The sequence below is a fragment of the Magnolia sinica genome, chromosome 15, assembly GCF_029962835.1.
Source record: "Magnolia sinica isolate HGM2019 chromosome 15, MsV1, whole genome shotgun sequence".
NCBI lineage: Eukaryota > Viridiplantae > Streptophyta > Magnoliopsida > Magnoliales > Magnoliaceae > Magnolia > Magnolia sinica.
The window spans coordinates 10,203,756-10,224,091 of NC_080587.1; the positions used below are offsets into that span (position 1 = coordinate 10,203,756).

The window sequence follows — 20,336 nt, forward strand, 5'->3', positions numbered from 1 at the left end:
AATTTGGATCAAGCTTATATTTGTATGATCCTTTAATCAATATTTTTATTACCTTATCAACAGGTTGGTTGGTAAATAAACATTTCGGCGGTCCCCAAGAAGTTTTTAATGGTGAGTATTTAATCACTAATGTTTCTATGGTGTAGTCTACGTAAAATTTGGATCTACCTCATTTTTGGCACTGCAGCCTAAAATAAGGTGTCAAAAGGGATGAATGGCATGGATGTAAGTAAAATAGATCAAGGTGGGCCCCACAGTCAGGGGATCCACTGATCGGTGGATCCGGAGATCCACTGAAGCCGCGCCCCTCACAACCAACGACTATCCCTTCCCGTGTACATCCCATTTCGATCGCACGTGCTCCAAGTCGACACACGTGTGCCGCGCGTGAGAGACGCAGGACTGGCAATACCGAACGCTGTTCCTTCCTTCCTTCTTCCTTGTGTCCTCTTTTCTCTTCTTTCTTCCTCTGTTTTGAAAATCTCTTCTTCTTCAGAGAGACACAGAGAGAGAGAGAGAGAGGGGGCGAGAATGTGTGGGATTTTCGCGTATTTGAATTACAATATCGAGAGGGAGAGAAGATACACTCTCGAAGTTCTCTTCAATGGCCTGAGGCGCTTGGAATACAGAGGCTACGATTCCGCTGGCATCTCCATCGATTCCGACCGATCTCGGCCGTCGATCGGGGTTGACGGCCCATGTGATGGGAGATCTCAATGCGGATCGTCCGAGCCGCTCGTCTTTCGGCAGGAGGGGAAGATCGAGTCGCTTGTTAAATCAGTCTACGAAGGTAAGCGCCCGATCTTGCCGAAATGGGGAGCTAGGGTTTGTAGGGTTTTGAATTCTTGCGCATTGCATGTTTGGTACGAAATCTGCCGTTTGATCCGTTTTTGTGATGGTTTGGGTTTGGTTTTGGTGGGGAATTAGGATTTTCCTAGGATTTTGATTGGTGGTTCTATCTCATAATTGGACTTAAGGCGAGATTTCTCGCTAGATGTGTCTGTGAACTTGAGGGTTTGGTCGTGTGAAGGAATTTGGAAGGTTAGGATTTTTAGGGTTTTGATTTTTTGTTTTCTTGTGGTTTTTATGCATTGGGTTGTGTCTGTTGGCCATGTGTTTCTGGTGAAACTGACCATATTTTCAAATTACATGAAATGGAGTTGCAACCTAAACCAAAATCAGTGGTAATTTTGCCTACTGCACCATTTGATGTTCAAAGAAAAATATAACATGCAAATGAAACCTAATATTGCTGCAAAAAGAGCTGCAGCTAGTATCTCTCGCGCGCATTGAGAGCCACATGGGTGGAATTTTCACGAGATCCACCATGTCCATCAGGTATGCTGCCTCATGTTCACCTTGGAACCCAAAAATCATGACCATCCAGAACTTAGGTTGTCCACACCCTCGTAAAAAGTTGGGATGGGATGCCCACCATTAGTTTTGTGAAGGCCCCATCGTGGTGTTTATATGCCGTCCAATCTATTCGTCCGATTTACCTCATCAAGATTAAATAATTACCCAAAAGTGACAATACTCAAAAACTCAGGTAGGCCATACCATGTGAATTTAGAGGTTTTTAGGTATAACTTTATGGGGTGACCCACTTGAGTGTTGAGTCCACCCGATTTTGGGAGTCAAATCCAAACAAGGAGTGATGTACCCGATTGAAGGAGTGGATTTTCTGCATGTTGAGTCATTTCCCCATGTTAGAGAGAGTAACCCTGATAGGTATGTATGCGATGTACGCAAGTGTTTCCCTTCAAAAATATGTTTCTTCTCCATTTTCGCTGTACTCATCATCATTATAGCCTTCTACCAGTTATTTGGAGTCGGCTTTATGAACCGTGTTTATAATCTGGTGGAGTTATGTTTCTTTTTATACATGGAAATGATCTAGCGCTCTCAGAGCCCTGTAAGTTAGGCTGCTCCCAGTTCCACGGGAAAACATGGACAATCCAATCCAACTGATGGATCTGGATTGTTCATTAGGTCCAGCTGACATTTCATGGTCTCCCATGTAAAACATCACATAGGCTGCATGATTCCAACCGTTCTGTGAATAGACTACAAAATGGATGGTCAAGATCACTTAAGTAAAAATAGTTCAACAATTTGAGCCTCTTTTTGCTAGGACCTGTCATTGGTTGCTTATGGTTCTAAAGAGTCACTTCTATGAGGGAATCCTAACCATCCTATCCATGCCTTGGAAAATGGATGGCTATAAAAAGGAAGATCAGGTTATGGATGGATCAGATTGTCCAATCAATGTGATTTCACATGATTGTCCATGAAGTATGTAATGCACCTAGTGGACAGTTTGCCTGACAAATAGGGCATAGGAGCCTTCTGGGGCGAGGGCCACTGCCTGCTCTGATTCACCTCCAGGATACTCATATGTGCTGTACGCGAGGAAAGTGAAGTGAAGCGTAGTGATTCTTGCGATTTTAGAGTTGGAGTTCGGATGTGATTGATTTTGGAAATGATAATCTTTGGTGTTTATGGTACTCTGAAAACACAATTGGTAGGCTGATTTCTCTGTGCTGATAAAACATTTCTGATTGAGGGTGTGAATTTTTCTATGTTTACAGCGGCAGACTTGATGGATTTGAATTTAGGTGAGTCATTTTCTGTTCATGCTGGAATTGCACACACTCGTTGGGCGACCCATGGCGTGCCTTCTCCAAGGAATAGCCACCCACAATCCTCTGGCCCAGGGAACGAATTCTTGGTTGTTCACAATGGAATCATTACCAATTACGAGGTATTCTCAATTGCTTAGTCATCTTCCTTTTCTGCTATTCTCCAGTAAAAGGTAGAAGCAGTAGATGTAATCAATATAATTCGCTGTACGTGATCTCTCTAGAATCTAGATAGCAAGTTTTTTGTACAGTATAATTCGTAATACAAGGCCATTATTGGGCAAGTCATTGAGTACTGGGTCCGTTTCTCTATGAACATGCGTTGCTGACAAGAATCCTCAACTACACACTCACACACATCTTGTTGTATTTATCTGCGACTTAGAAGTTGGGATGATCCTCCTTTGACTGAACTCATGGGCAGTCTGCTTCCTGTTTTCAGTTCCTACTATTGGAATGCAGTAAAGCTAACATTTTGTGATCTTGTTTCTCATCAGGTTCTAAAAGAGACGTTGATCCGACATGGTTTCACCTTTGAATCAGATACAGATACAGAAGTGATTCCAAAGCTTGCAAAATTTGTTTTTGACAAGGCAAATGATGGAGAAGGTGATCGCCTTCATCTCAGATCTTAGTAGTATGTCTGACAGATAGGCCTCATAATTGGATCTTTGCCCAGTGGAGCATCAGAGTTTCGCATTAGATAGTTCAACTCTCTCACTCACTTGTTGATCCTCTGAAGTGTCTTTGTTGCAGGTGACCAGACTGTCACCTTTAGTGAGGTTGTTATTGAAGTTATGAGGCATATTGAGGGAGCATATGCACTGATATTCAAAAGTCCACATTATCCAAACGAGCTGATTGCGTGCAAACGTGGTAGTCCATTGCTTCTGGGTGTCAAAGTAAGTTAGGACTCTTGACTCTCCCTCCCTCCCCCCTCCCTCCCCCCTTCCCAACCAAAAAGGAAAAAAAAGAGGAGAGGTCGTGGCTGATTGATTGCTGTATTTCATGTTTTGATTGAAACCATGCCTTCGTATTGATATTAAGATTTCCACTAATATGTCTTGCATAGATCTATTAATTGGGATAATGCTTAGATAATGATGATATCTTGAACATTTTTTTTTTTTTTTTAAAATTTTTTTAAACTAGTCCTGTGATATTTTAATATATAAGTGATGCTGGGAATCTCTCATCCTCCAAATTTTCCTCATTGAAACACAAAAAAAGAAATGAATGCGACACTAAGAGAGAAAAGAAATGAATGCTATGAATTAATAATGGAAAGATGCAATTACATACTCCATGCCTTTATTTATAAGAAAATCAACCACTGACGTCTAGACAGATTTGGAGACTGATTAAAATTGAAACCATGAAGCTAACTCTACTAGAACTGTTTCAACCAAAAATAATCTAAGAATTTTGAAACTAACTTAAACATTTAAACCCAAATCCCGTTCGTAAATCTATAAAATTGCAAAACAACAAACTGCCTTCTTAATTCTGTGACTAAAGTTGTACCCAAAGAGTAATGTCAAAATGAACCTCTTATTGTGTAGATGTCTGAGGACTCCTGCACGAGAACTAAACACCCGAGCATAAATTCACGATTGTGACTCAATTAAAGCGCACAAAAATTGTTTCCATGATCTCCTTTTGGTTCCCTACTATAGGTCTCAACAGTCCTTGAGCCTTGTCTTAAACAGCCCCTATTTTCTGTCTACATTGTCAAGTTTTGTCCCTGCATAATTCTCATAGGAAGATGTAAATCACATTTATCCAATGAAAGACACATGATTTATGTGAATTGGTAGTTGTCTTCACTCCAATTACAGATCTATTTTAGAAGTATGTGAAAGATACTACTTTCCTCCATTTTTATTTTATTTTTGTCAATTTTTTTGTGTCACGAATCAAGATGGTATTGGCTTTAAACATGCAAAAAATTTACTGTTATTGCAGGAATTAGCTGAAGATGTCAACAGTGGAACAGCGTTTCATGATGTGAAATTCCTCACAATGAATGGAAAACCCAAAGAACTGTTTTTTTCCAGTGATGCCAATGCCCTGATAGAACACACGAAGAAAGTGTTGGTGATCGAGGATGATGAAGTGGTTCATCTTAAGGTTCTTCTGTTCTCTGTTTGCATGTTGTGCTTATCTAATTGTTTACTCATGTTATCTTGCAAATTTTCTTTCTAGTGATTTTTTTTTCCGCTGTTCTTAACCTTGTCAAGTTTTCCTATTACAAACTGAAGATAGCTTGTTATGGTATCCTATTCATTGATCTGATCAGTTAATTTGACTGGGTAGTTGGTGATTCCTTGGGTTGTTGCTTCTCCTTTTTATTTGGTTAGGTAAGCCGGTACAAGATAATTGCTTCATATGACTTGTTCTCATATCTGGGAGAAGGACACGAGGCATCCTGCTAAACAAGGACGTAGCTTGCATTCACTTTATTGGGTTCACATAAACAACTGAATTGGGTATCTAAATTCTGAGGGTCCAGAATGTGAATCCAATTGAGGTGTGGAATTCATGGCACGGTACCAGGGTCCAAGTACTGAAAAGAGTGCCCTATACAACACTGTTGATGGAGCTCCATTCTTTTTGATGGCTTGTTTGGAGACAAATAAATTGGTGACAAATTAACAGGAAAAATTTCATGATGTGAACTTAGATACATGCATACATATATACATACATGCATGCATGGTCTTCATGTGCTATTTTCTATCATGTGCTTAGTCTATGTTTGCTATTTGTGCTTTCTGCTTAATAATTATACATTTTCTCTGCACTTGATCAAAATGAATGGCAAAAAAGTATACTAATACTTATCTAATATCAAGAACTATGATTAAAAAAGAAAACAAATCATGAAAGTAGGATGCGCTTCATATACATTCTAGACACATGCATCGCCTTCTTGTTTTGACATGCATGGGCACTATTTTCCATGATCTTTGAAGCTGTGATACTTTATGTCCCACAAATTACTCTGACCCCTTGATATGCTGTATGAGATAATTTCAGTGATTGGTTTCAGGATTATTCCTAGTAATCTTTGATATTGCTTCTGCAATCTTCATCTAAGCCTTATCCCAACTAATTGGGTTGGTGTATTGCTTCTGCAATGAACCTTAAATTTATTAAGATTGTACAATGCTTATTGTCAATTGTGATATTCCAGGATGGAGGCGTATCGATTCTCAAGTTTGATTCTGACAAGGCAAAAATTAATGGAGGTCTTCCTAGACCTGCATCGGTGCAACGGGCATTATCTGTTCTTGAGATGGAGGTTGAGCAGATAAAGAAAGGAAATTACGAGCACTTCATGCAGAAAGAAATTCACGAACAGCCAGAGTCGCTGAAAACAACAATGAGGGGGAGGCTTACGTGCAGAGGTTCTAGCAAAGCTAAGAGACTTCTTTTGGGTGGGCTGAAGGATCACCTAAAAACAATTAGGCGAAGCAGGAGGATTGTTTTCATTGGTTGCGGTACAAGCTATAATGCAGCTCTAGCCGCAAGACCCTTTATGGAAGAGCTTTCTGGTGAGTCCTATTTGATTCACCAATCGTATACAGTTTTTTGCAGACGTGTACAGAATCCGGACAATTCATCGGGCAGGCCACAACATGTGTGGGCGCTGTCAAAAAATCAGGCTGGTTGGACGATCCTGAGCACTTGATTGGAGGAAAAAAGATGATCACCCTGCTCTGATCAGAGTAGTTAAGATCTTCTTCCTGATTGGCTTGATTTTGGGCGTTGGTCCTGTTAGTGAGTGTTTCAGAATCTGTATGCTGTGCAGAGTTGCCATTTGTCTCCATGGAACTTCACAATAATTATTCCTTTTAAACGTATTCCTGCTTATGGACTGAATATTTTTATGTTAAAGAAGCAGCTTCGTTTTATTCCTACTAACTCTTTGATTTGAAATAAGGTGTGCCTGTTACTATGGAACTTGCAAGTGATCTGTTGGATAGGCAGGGTCCTATATACAGAGAAGATACAGCAGTATTCGTCAGTCAATCTGGTGAAACAGCAGACACTCTGCTTGCATTACAATATGCCAAGGAAAATGGCGCACTATGCGTTGGCATAACAAATACTGTGGGTAGTGCAATTGCCAGGAATACACACTGTGGTGTTCACATAAATGCGGGGGCTGAGATAGGTGTGGCTAGTACCAAGGTAGAAATTGCTGTTATGGTTTCCTATTTGATTTTGAAATAGAATTGTTTGGTCTGTAATGCAATTATAATAATAATCCAACAGGCATACACGAGTCAGATAGTGGTGATGGCCATGATGGCTTTAGCTATTGGAGATGACACGATATCCAGTCAAGCAAGAAGGGAGGCTGTCATAGATGGGCTGTTTGATTTGCCAAGTAAGTTGTTGTTTATATCTGCTGCTACTGGGCTGGGTGGCCACAACTTTGGTCATTATCCTCTAGAGGAATTCTACTTGCGGACGTGTGTGAGACATCAAAAGCAGGTACCCACATGAGCTAACATGGTGCACATACGAGATCTGTTCCCTTCATCAGGTGGGCCTCAAGCCTGAAAATTAGCCCGCTCAAGTCATCAGACAAGGCACAGATTTATGTTGAATGCAGACCATTGATTAGTCTTTTCCTAGCCATTCGTTTTCCCCATACACCTATGGGCCCACATTTCTAGTGGACTGACCTGAATTTGGAGCTAAGTCATACTTAACCACCTCAGATCTTACATATGTGGGCCACTTGTTTTGGTGCCTGCAGATGCCTGCCTTCAAATACCATTCCTCTATCCCCAACATAAATTACTGATCGAAAGGTACTGGCTTATCATCTCTTTTTTCCTTTGGCAGACAAAATTAGAGAGGTGCTGAAACTCAATGATGAAATGAAGGATCTGGCGAAACTATTGATGGATGAGCAGTCACTTCTCATGTTCGGCAGAGGCTACAACTATGCAACAGCTCTAGAGGGTGCTTTGAAAGTGAAAGAAGTGGCACTTATGCACAGCGAAGGAATACTTGCGGGCGAAATGAAGCATGGGCCTTTGGCATTAGTTGACGAAACTCTCCCTATCATCGTCATTGCTACACATGATGCTTGCTTCAGGTGGAAATCTCATCGAAGTCAACAATGCCGACATTATTTACCTGATAAGCATACACTTCCTTGATACCGATATTGTTTTGTGTTGTGTTGTGTATTATCACAGCAAGCAACAGTCCGTAATCCAGCAGCTTCATGCTCGGAAAGGTCGCTTAATAGTGATGTGCTCAAAGGGAGAGGCACCTCTGGTGTGCCCTAGTGGATCTTGCCGAGTGATCGAAGTCCCTCAGGTTGAGGATTGCCTTCAGCCTGTTGTTAATATAATCCCATTGCAGGTACTTTCTCCGCTTATGCTCAAAATGGATATTCTACTGTTTGCCTTGTTCTTTTCTGGATAAAAACTGCACCTTAGGATCTGTTGGATCATTTGTTCAAACATGATGTCATTCCCATTCCTGAGTGTTATTTCCATTTTCTTGTCTTATATGCAATTGTTAACTTAGGGGAGTACTGCTGCAGTTGGAACAGTGCTCAACACTCATTATACTAATGTTCAAGTTGCTGGAATTTAGGTTGCAACCACCGAGAAATATCGCTGAAGATTTTGAAATTCCTGTGATATCATCGTGGAAAAACAATTAAATGATATTATATCACAAGATATTCAAAATATCCGCAGTTTTTAAGTTTTTGCAAATTTATTGTGAAATTTTCCCTAGGTAGTGACACGGTGTCGGGCCCTGATGGCTATCTGTTGCGTTCTTTTAGTTCCTTTGGGATGTCCTGAAGGACAATGTGATGAGATCTATTTTTGAGTTTGCTGAGGGGGGCCGCTTGCCACCGAATATCAGCTCCTCCTTTATTGCAATTATTCCAAAGGTAATGGGTGTGGAAAATATCAACAATTTCAGGCCTATTAGCTTGATTGGGAATCCTTATAAAATCCTCACAAAAGTTCTTGCTTCCAAACTAAGATTAGTGGTGGGTAATGTCATTTTAGATAACCAATACGTGTTTATCCCAGGGAGACAGATTCTGGATTGTGCCCTTTATTGCAATTATTCCAAAGGTAATGGGTGCGGAAAATATCAACAATTTCAGGCCTATTAGCTTGATTGGGAATCCTTATAAAATCCTCACAAAAGTTCTTGCTTCCAAACTAAGATTAGTGGTGGGTTATGTCATTTTAGATAACCAATACGTGTTTATTCCAGGGAGACAGATTCTGGATTGTGCTCTTTTGACCCACGATGTATTGATTCTAGGTTCAAGGAGGGTTGGAGAGGCTTTGGTATGTAAGTTGGACATTGAAAAGGCTTGCGACAATGTCGATTGAACCTTTTGGACTATATGTTGGGAAGGATTGGTTGTGGTGAGAAATGGAGGTGGGTGAGGGAGTGTGTCCGGTCTTCTGGATTCTCAGTGTTGATAGATAGATCGCCAAAGGGATTCTTTAGAAATTAGAGAGGTGTGTGGCAAGGGGAGTATAAGATTGTTGGAGTATATGAATTTAACGCTCTTGGGAAAGTGGCGGCGATGTTTTGGGTCTGTGGTTAATGCCCTATGGAGAAGATCGGTTGCCTCCAAATACGGATGCGAGGGTGGGGTTTGGACTAGGGACTCTTCTCTTTATAGAGCATTAGTGTGAAAGAGAAGTTTGAGGAGGGGATAAACTTCATGGTTGGTAATGAAGATCATATCAAATTCTGGACGGATGCTTGGGCAATAGAGGTCCCCTTGATGCTAGCGACGGTAGACATCTCAGCTGTGAATTGTTGGGCAGCTAGTGGATCTTTGGGGGCATGGTCGCCTCTGCGTCGTTGGAATTTGTTGGAAGAATGTCTCTCTCCTTCAAAGAACCCACTTATTTATCCCATCGAGTGAGGAGCAAGATAGGATGATGTAGTGCAAGGAAAGTTCAAGTTTGTTTTTCAGTTAGCTCCTTCTATAAATCACTTTGTCCCCATTCGGGTGAGGGTCGAGCCCTGACAGCTATGTTATGGCACTATGGGGTCCCTCTGAAAGTTGCAGCCTTTGCACGGTTAGTTGTGGGATTGTATCCTCCATTCTTTCAAGGTGTAGTAGTCCATGCCTTGGAAAGTTTATCAGAGGCAGGTCACATGGTGTTTATTAGGAATCAAGCTTTCAGAGTGAATGGAGGTTGGCTCGACGTGGCTCTTTGGTCGGGGGGAATGGAAGATGCTTTAATAGCATTAGAAATAATGTTTTTATTGTTGTTCAATTAGTTGGAAGGAAGAGAATCTTAATCATCGACAATTTGCGCAAAAGGGGAATGGTGATCCCAAACATTTGCGTTTTATGCTAGAGAAATGCGGGGTCAATCGATCACTTGTTCATTCATTTTCTTTTCATTGTTGGGGTTTGGGATTGTATCCTCCATTCTTTCAAAGTATGGTGGTCACAGGGTGTTTATTGGGAATCAAGCTTCAGAGGGAATGGACGTTGGCACTCCACGTGGCTCTTTGGTCAGGGGGAATGGAAGATGCTTTAATAACATTAGAAATGATGTTTTTGTTATTATTTCTAGTTTAAAAGATCGTATCTTGCTTTTTGCTTGTTAGGGTTGTAAGCTTTTGGGTGCCAGCTCAACGCCTCTTAATAAAATTCCCATTTATCTTTCAAAACAATAAAATAAAATTGTGACATTGTTCCGATATTAATGTGAAAATTGTTTAAAATTTTAACTAATTAATTATATAATTTTAAATTTAAAAATTCAAAATGATTTGTTAATTATAATAAGCATTTTTCTAAAAAAATTATTTTTAGTGAGTTTTCCTGATAATATCCTGAGAAAAACCTCAAAAAAAAAAAAAAAAAGAAAGGAAAGGAAAAAAAAAAAGAAAAGAAAAAAACACTCCCAAGAAATTACTGAACTGAGAAATTCCTGTGGACAAGAATTGTCACTATGGTTGCAACTGTCTCGGGCTGGACCAGGCAAGCCCTGGCCCTTGTTGTGGCAGACATTGGTTGCTGGATACCCATGGGCTGGCTCCGCACTGAGTTTTCAGGCCCAATGCTTGATTCTTCCGACTCCTGATAGGTTGGGTTGCCTAGACTGACCTGGCATATTTTTTTTTTGAAAGGTGAAGAATTTCATTAAAAGGGAGACTGACCTGGCATATTTAACACTGTCAAGCTAGGTATTTGGCTATTTAGCTAGCAACTGATCCTGATCCTGAAGTCACTGGCCTGGACTGGGCTTACACTTGGGGGTCCTTAGTTCGTGGGTTGGACCTGGACACACCAGCCCAGTCTCACCACCCATTTTGAACCTTATCAGAATTTTCACTTCTGTTGGTAAACGTGACATGATGCCCTGAAAATGGACACACATCAGCCCAGTCTCACCACCATTTTGAACCCGATCAGAATTTCACTTCTGTCAGTAAACGTGACACGATGCCCTGAAAATGGACACACATCAGCCCAGTCTCACCACCCATTTTGAACACCTTATCAGAATTTCACTTCTGTCGGTAAACGTGACACAATGCCCTGAAAATGGACACACACCAGCCCAGTCTCACCACCCATTTTGAACCTTATCAGAATTTCACTTCTGTCGGTAAACGTGACACGATCCCCTGAAAATGGACACACATGAGCCCAGTCTCACCACCCATTTTGAACCTCATCAGAATTTCACTTCTGTCGGTAATGCAACACAATGCCCTGAAAATGGACACACATCAGCCCAATCTCACCACCCATTTTGAACCTTATCAGAATTTCACTTCTGTCGGTAAACGTGACACGATCCCCTGAAAATGGACACACATGAGCCCAGTCTCACCACCCATTTTGAACCTCATCAGAATTTCACTTCTGTCGGTAATGCAACACAATGCCCTGAAAATGGACACACATCAGCCCAATCTCACCACCCATTTTGAACCTTATCAGAATTTCACTTCTGTCGGTAAATGTGACACGATGCCCTGAAACCGAAATAAATAGCACAAAGAAATTTTGAGAGAGGCTGTGGAACCCCATTTCTTCAGCAGTTTATTTAATAAGAAAAGAAAAAAAAAAACGAACTACCTCCGAAAAATCGTGACAGCTTATAGTAATGATCTGCCGTGGCTGAAGTCCTGTGCATGCTGACTTGAAACTTTTTTTTACTTGCTTTTGAACTGAAGTAGCATAGCGATATTTTGAGATAGGCTGCAGAACCATTTCTTCAGCATTTTATTTAATAAGAAAAAAACAGAATTACCTCTGAAAAAAGTGACGCCTTACAGGAATGGTCTTCCATGGCTGAAGTCACGTGCATGCTGACTTGAACATAACCTTGTTATATGCAAGCGTGCTTGCCCCATAGATCCAGATTTAACCCACATGGACCATTGTGTTTCTCGGTACAACTACTTAACTGTATTTGATGAGACTGAATCAACCTAGAAATTAGGGAAATGAAAATTGTCAAATGTATCATTTGAAGATTTTAAATAAATCAGACCTCATGAAAGGAGCTAGTTCATTTGAGAAACATTCTTTTGGTTTGATGGAAACAAGTTTCTAGATTAAGTTGTGCAGGGTCCTCATTCTACATCATAACATGGTTTTGGTTTATGAGGTATGATACGATGCTTGGGTTGGAAGGCCGTTCAGTCCTGTTTGTGTCTTCAGTTTGTAAAAGTGGGGCATATTGAATCAATGATCCAAAATGTTGATATCATGGGCCTCACCATTGATGGCCCACCAACCTAACACCCTCAGGTTGGAAGTGTTGCTGAATACTGCTTGGCCTTTTTGCTGTATTCTTTCTTTACTGCTTAATTGTTGACCATCCATTGGGGGGTTCAGATTTCTCCAATCTGAGGGGGTTTTAGATCATGGACCATCTATAGAGAATCCTATTAAAACTGGCAGTTTGGATTGTCAATCCGTGGGCCCACTTGCCCCTACTTATCCATAATGAAAACCCAAACAGTAAATGTACAACCTTTCGGCTTGAGCATTTTATGCTACTATTAATAATGTAGAATGGTCACATCTAATGCAGCTGACTGACTGATATTGGGATTCCATCGGGCTATATTTTAGTGTGCAATGTTATCAAATCATGTATACCATCGTACTTGCGTATTGCTCTAGCTTTTTAATTTTTGAATTTTTTTTTTAAAAAAAGTTTAAAAAATGGGAAAAATAAAAAATTGAAAAAAATCTAAAATATTAGGAAAAACTACAGAATGTTTTTCCTTTTTCAATAAAATATCACCTTTCAAAAAAAAAGAAGGAAAAACTATATATGCCTGATTACTAAAAGCGTTTGGCTTGGGTTCTTTTACCCATTTCATTGTAGTTCGAGTGTTTGAGACTGTTGGACCATCTATAAATTAAGTTATATATTTAATTATTTATATTATATTTATTATAAAATTTAACAAAACAATATGCAATCGCATATGGAGTATGCCATCATATACTCGCATATGTGATCACATATTTATTTCACAAAAAGGTATGCCATTGCATACTATCCCGGATCGCATATGCCATGATGGTACATGCGATCCTTCTAAAAAATATGGCATATATTTTTCTCACTGTGTAGCCGGTCTGCTATCTCAGCAGAGCTGTGCTCTCTCTGTTTTGTTGCTTTTACCTTTCCCTTTTAATAAATTCTTCTGCGTTATCTCTCAAAAGAAAAATAATATGGCATATATGATCGCACATGACAACAGTTTTTGCATGTCACCTATTTTTATTTATTTATTTATTTATTTTTTATTTTTATCGATATTCAAACATGCGGCAATATATTTACAATGTCTAATTCAACCCTTTGACCATCCATTTTCTTTCCCAAAAATTTCCATGGGTTAGCATCTTGTTCTATTAGTGTCAATTTAGGATCATGGGCCATATGGCCCATGCAGGTCAGCGGTTACTAGATTATCAGTTACTGAAAAAGGGAGCCAGAAATGAGTTTCAGCAAATAGAAAGTGACAAACATCCAAGTCTTCTCCTTTACTCTTTAGTATGAAAATTAAACCACCAATTACCAACAACCAGCTGTAGGTTTAGTTACAATCTCAAGGGCAAAAAAGAAAAGAAAAAATAAAAAAATCTAACACATCTCTTTCTGTTATTTTGGCAGTTGCTGGCTTATCATCTCACTGTTCTGCGGGGATACAATGTCGACCAGCCTCGGAATCTTGCCAAGAGCGTGACCACTCAATGAAGACACGGCCGTTGATCAAACCGGTGTATTATTATTCTAACCACGAATCCTATTATTTGTAGCATTTCCCTGTTTCTTTGGTAGGGATTTATATAGGGTACTCAGCCTTGAGTTGCATGATTCTGTATAAGCAGGCCCATTTTATGTGGTCCAGACTGCTGATTTATGCGCCCCATCGTCTCCAAGGTATTTAGGCGGGCCGTTGAAACGAACTCCCAGTTTAGAAGGTCCTAGCCACGATCAATGGTGGGAGTGAGATACACTGAGTGGAAAATAGGCAAAGGATCAAGGATTAGCTAGTTACTTGCATCAAGATTGTGGGGGCTGCGATGGGGCCCATTAGATAAAAGGTCTAGATTGCCCCCTGCACGCTTTTTGCTGAGTACCCTCCAGTTGCAATTCTTTTGTTTGCGTCTAACCAACGGCATTGTCGAGTTTGTTTTTATTCTAGAGTGTGTACAAAGGCATCCTTGTTCTTGTGTGGAACTGACAATCAAGACCTCTGGTGGTTCCGTGTATTTTATTTTATTTTTTAAGGGGTTTGCTATTCCACACGTGTGGCCCCGTACACATCCTCAAGCGGGCACACGTGTATGAGATCTGAAATAATGAGTAGATCCTCTGCTGGAAAAATCAGATAATTTCACTTTTCAGGTGGGACAGCGTACAAAGTAAATTGATGCTTTTTTTTTTTTTCCCTTAGCCGTTCATTTTTTTTAATATGCACATCACTGTGGTTCTCCCAACCGTTCGTTCATATGGCCCGCCGCGGAGGTCGCACATGATGAACGGAATTCATGCAATGATCAGGGTGGGCACTACAGTGGTCGACGCTACTGGATCGTTCTCCTTTTTTCTAGAATGGGGCTGGCGACGGCCCAGATCGGCCTGTGAGTGGCCCTACTTATGATATTATTGGGTTTGCTTGTGCCCCACATCGACCGTCCTCGAATGGAGATTTTTAGGGAATCCTAAATCCACGTAAGGGCAATCAGATCAACGGTCTGGATTACTAGCAATGGCCCCCACTTGTACAAACGCAGGGCTATAATTCTGTTCTACTACGATATAGCCATCTACGTCCTGGCACACATGCCAACATCAAATCCGTTCGCATGATCTATTTGTTCATCAAGCACGCCTCACCGTGTAGATGTCTTGGTTCGGAAATCGAAGACCATTTATTATGTGGCCCACTGTAGGAAACAAATGGACCGCTAAAGCAAGTATTTTTGGCCGTCCATTTGTTTATTTATCAATGGACCACTCGATGAGAATGGCTAACTATGCGGCCAAACTTAGGAGCGGCTCCGATCATTCCCACGCACACGATGTTGGCACGCTGGGGCATGCCGATGAGCGACGACATACCAGTGTGTGAGGTTAACAAACCTCAACTCCCGCCCAACGGCAGAGAAACTTTACGTACAACAGTGTATGTGAAATTTCTTATTCCCACCATATCTTTTTTGTTGAAAATCCAAGCCGTTAAAAAAGTATAACGTACCAATATATGGCCTGAGGGAAAAGAAATTCTGATCCATTTAGAAGAGAGATACATCGTCGAATCAATGGAAATCAGATGGTCTGCCCAGGAAAGTTTCAACGGTGGATGTCAGTATCCCAACCATTTCCTATGTTGCGGTCCATTCGAGCTTTGGATATGCTTGAATTTTAGGGTCATGCCTAAAATGAGCTGTAAAAAACGGATGGACCGCGTGGATAAAACATATAAATCTCGGCAGTCGTGGTGTTCACCTTTCGACATGCAAGATAAGAGAGACCATACGCGGATTGCGTCCTACCCCCGCCAGGACGGTAATCCGTCCGGGCAGGGCTCTGTGGGACCCACCGTGATGTAAGTGTTTTATTCACGCCGTTCACCGCTTTTCTCATATTATTTTAAGATATGACCCTAAAAATGAGGCAGGTCAACAGCTCCAGTGCACCATACCAAAGGAAGTTTCACTGATAATGACATTCACTGTTGAAACCCTTATAAGAGCCAACGTGATGTTTTTTTACCATCCAACCTACTCATAAGGTCATGTAGACGTGGATGAAGTGAAAACAAAAATATCATCTTGATCCAAAACTTCTACAGCTCCCAAGAAGTTTTTAATGGTGGACGTTCAATCCCCACTTTGTGGTCCAATCAAGCCTTGGACCTTCCCCATTTTTTGGTTCATATCTTAAAATGATATGAGAAAAGCGTTGAACACGTAGCCCAACAGATGCTCTCATTACCTGAGATGAGGAGTCAAATGCTCTGCATGTCAGATCATAAGATCCAACCAATGTAGCCCACCAGATGGAAAGCTACGATCTCACACACGTGTTATCTATTGGCACGTAAGCCTGCGCGTGTAGGTGGGGGCTGCCATGCCAAACGCGTGTGGAGATTAACAAAATCTCTCCAACGTCCTTCCAAAAAATAGCAACCGTTTTAATATCTCAACGGTTAAATCAAGAAACCAAAAATGTGTTTTGGACAACAACTTGGACGCGGATTCGTTGGATACAAGGAACAAGTCAGTACATCCGTGACTGTGGGCCCCATCGAAATGTCTTTGTGTTATATCCACGCCGTTCATCCAATTTTCCAGCTCATTTTAGGATATGTGCCGAAGAAGATATAAATCTCAGATGGACCGTACCACAGGAAACAGTGGTGATTGAACGCCCACCGTTAAATTTTTTTAGGGGCCACAAAAGTTTTGAATCAAGCGGATATTTGTGTTTTCCTTCATCTAGGTCTGTGTGACCTAATAAAGAGGTTGGATAGCAAATAAACATCACGGTGGGCCCCAAGAAGTTTTTAATGGTGGGCGTTCAATCACACTGTTTCCTGCGGTGTGGTCCACCTTAGATTTGGATATACTTTATTTTTGGGTTTGGAGTAAAATGAGCTGGAAATATGGATGGACGGCGTGGATATAAAACAAAGACATTATGATGGGCCCCACAGTGATGGATCCACTGATCTCGGGGTTCCTCGAATGCACCGAATCCGCGTCCACACGACTAAAGACAGCTTGCCAATTCAAACCATCAATTTGATACTTTCAGTGCATCTTGTCCACAGGATACGTGGCAGGGTGATGTATGATGGGGCCCACCCGTATACTGGCAAGGGGAAACGGATTGGCTGCCCCCTGCCACCAGCCAATGGCTGGTGGTCGGTGCTCTGTGGGCCCCACCATGATGTATGTGTTTCATCTATGCTGTCTATATATTTTTCCAGATAATTTTAAAGAATGAGACCAAAAATGAGATAAATCCCAATTTCAAGTGGACCACATTACAGGAAACAGTGTTGAATGACCATTAAAAACCTTTTGGGGGCCATAAAAGTTTTGGATCAACCTGATATTTGTTTTTTTTCCCTTCATCTGGGCCCTTATGACACAATCAACAGATTGGATGTCAAATAAACAGTACAGTGGGCATTAGGAGGATTTTAATGGTGGATATCAATTCACTATTTTTTTCCTGTGGCGTGGTCCACCTGACATTTGTATCCCTCTCATTTTTGGGACCAAGACCTAGAAATATCTTTAAAAATGGATGAACGGAATGGATGAAACACATACATCATGGTAGGGCCCACATAGCACCTACCACCAGCCACGGGGCTGGTGGCAGGGGGAGTAGCCAATCCGTTTCCCTGGCAAGGTCGAGGACGGTGGATGGCTTTACTTTTTAAATGAAAATCAGGAGAAAATCTTATCCGTTACTTTTTTTTAACGGTTTATTAAAATGCATATCTGACCATTAGCTGTCTTCGTTTTAAACCGTCACTTTAACGGCCACAAATCAGACGGATATAATCGTGTAATAGTTGTGATTTCTGAGACATAAACCATCCATGTTAGGTACCTGCATATGGACAGCACGTCCCCCTGCAACGTGTACTGTAGAGGGATGGCTCTAACATAGTTGCGGACTAGGTCCAGGCAGGGGCTCTGTGGGGTCTACCATGATTTATGTGTTTTTATCCACGCCGTACATCCATTTTTTTCAGATCATTTTATGGCCTGAATCCAAAAATGAGTCAAATCCAAGGCTCAAATTGATCACATTAAAGGAAGCAGGGTGATAATTATGGTCACCGTTGAAACCTTCCTAGGGCCCACTAGGATGTTTATTTGCCATCCAACCTCTTCATAGGCTCACATAGACCTGGATGAAGGGAAAACACAAATATATGCTTCATCAAAATTTTTGCGGCTCCCAAGAAGTTTTGAATGGTGTGCGTTCAATCTTCTTGGGGCCCACCGTGATGTAAGTGTCTTATCCAAGCCGTTAATCGCTTTGCTCAGATCATTTTAAGATATATCCATGAAATTGAAGCAGGTATACAGCTCCAATGGACCACACTGGAGGAAGCTGCAGTGATAATGACACCCACCTTTGAAACCTTTCTAATGGCCACCGTGATTTTTATTTTTATTTTATCATCCAACCTATTAATAAGGTCATGTAGACGTGGATGAAGTGAAAAAACAAATATTAGCTTGATCTGAAACTTCTCCAGCTCTCAAGAAATTTTTAATGGTGGACATTTAAATCCCCACTTTGTGGTCCACTTAAGCCCTTTACCTTGCTCATTTTTTACCTCATACTTAAAATAATCTGATAAAAGTGATTAACGGCTTGGATGAAACACTTACATCACGGTGGGTCCCACAGAGCCCTGCCCGGACGGATTAGTAGGAAGCAATCCGCGTCCTCGGCTACCCTCGCACCGTGTCCCTAAAATACGCCACTTTTGATGAGAGAAAAAAACGGCGCTTCCTCCATCAGGACCGTACAATAGTTCTTCTATAACAGGGTATGTAAGGACCACATTGATGAATGGCCCAAATCCAATCCGTCCATTAGGTGTTCCCTATAAACTTCACACTATATACTAATAATCATCATGATCCATAATGAATTTTGATCACACCACGGGGAGCATTTTGGATGGGGATACTCACCGTTAAAACATTCCAGATTATGTGAGGCCCACCATATTTACTATACGCCATCTTGTTCATTCAGAATAATGGAACTGACAGGATGAAGGTACAATCCAAAAATAAGACCATTTCAAAACTACAGTTGACCACACGGCCCCACACCTCTTGATTTTAGAGGTTTTAGAAATGAATGATGTGGCCCACCTGAGCTTATAATGGAACTGATATTTTGGATCAACGGATAAAATATAGTGTAGAATGTGATGGAAGTATAGGATTTCACGTACACATCACATTGAGCCTCACGCCCGACGTTTTAGATTATGCTTTTTCTACGACCTTTGATGAGAGACCGGCAATGGGAGAAAAAAATTGAAAAAATAAAAAAATAAAAAAATCCAAGAAACCAGAACCGTCTACTGAGCTCTGTAATTTGTACACGTAACATCCACTCCGTTCATCAGGTGAGAAAAATTATTTGAACCGTACATACAAAAGATAAACCCAAATAGAAAGTCATATGGGCACCACCAATGGGAACTATGTAAAATTGCTCCCAAAACCGTTACTTGGCCTGGCCCACCTGAGGTTTTTATAATATTTAATCAGTTCATTTCTGGATCTTCTCTTCATCTGGTGATTGCAACCGATTAACGCATTTAATGAAATATACACACCAAGGTGGCCAAACACACAAACCAAGAGTCCAGATCTTCTGTTATTCGGTAAACAGGGACTCCCTGATTGCTTAATCCTCATTGGTCCACGTCACCACTCACTTAAAAAAAAACTAAAAGAAAAAGGTAATGGATTGGCTACTCCCCCTGCCACCAGCCATTGGCTGGTGGTCAGTGCTCCGTGGGCCCCACCGTGATGTATGTATTTCATCCATGCCGTCCACCTATTTTTATAGATCATTTTATGCTATGAAAAAAGAAACGAGGTATATCTCAATCTCAAGTGGACCACATTACATGAAAAAGTGTTGAATGAACAATGACCATTAAAAATATTTTGGGGGCCATAAAAGTTTTGGATCAAGCTGATATTTATTTTTTCCCTTCATCTGGGTCTTGATGACCTAATCAACAGATTGGATGTCAAATAAACAGTACAGTGGGCCTTAGGAGGATTTTAATGGTGGATATCCAATCATTATTGTTTTCCTGTGGTGTGGTCCACCTAAGATTTATATCCCTAAATTTTTTTGTATAAATCCCTAAAATGATCTCTAAAAAGGGATGAACAGAATGGATGAAACACCTACATCATGGTGGGGCCCACAGACCACCGACCATCAGCCACGGGGCTGGTGTCGGGGGAAGTAGCCAATCCGTCTCCAAAGAAAAATAATACAACTCCGCCTTATCTGCTAGTTTTCCGCAGGACTCGTGTTTAGAAAGCCCTGCTGCTTGCGAGTTGGATGTTTGTCATTTTCGAGAATGAATTGATTACCTGAAAACGGT

The 20,336-nt window shown here is 41.0% G+C and overlaps 1 protein-coding gene across 1 annotated transcript; it reads left to right on the forward strand.

Moving 5' to 3' along the window:
• The first annotated feature begins 433 nt into the window (after positions 1-433).
• Positions 434-14,456, forward strand: LOC131226756 (glutamine--fructose-6-phosphate aminotransferase [isomerizing] 1). The gene is made up of 11 exons (XM_058222463.1): positions 434-790; positions 2,592-2,764; positions 3,140-3,251; positions 3,399-3,544; positions 4,608-4,772; positions 5,839-6,199; positions 6,589-6,839; positions 6,924-7,038; positions 7,503-7,758; positions 7,862-8,030; positions 13,823-14,456. Exons 1-11 carry the CDS (start codon positions 532-534, stop codon positions 13,904-13,906), a joined length of 2,091 nt encoding a protein of 696 aa, XP_058078446.1. The 5' UTR covers positions 434-531; the 3' UTR covers positions 13,907-14,456.
• Positions 14,457-20,336: the final 5,880 nt, after the last annotated feature.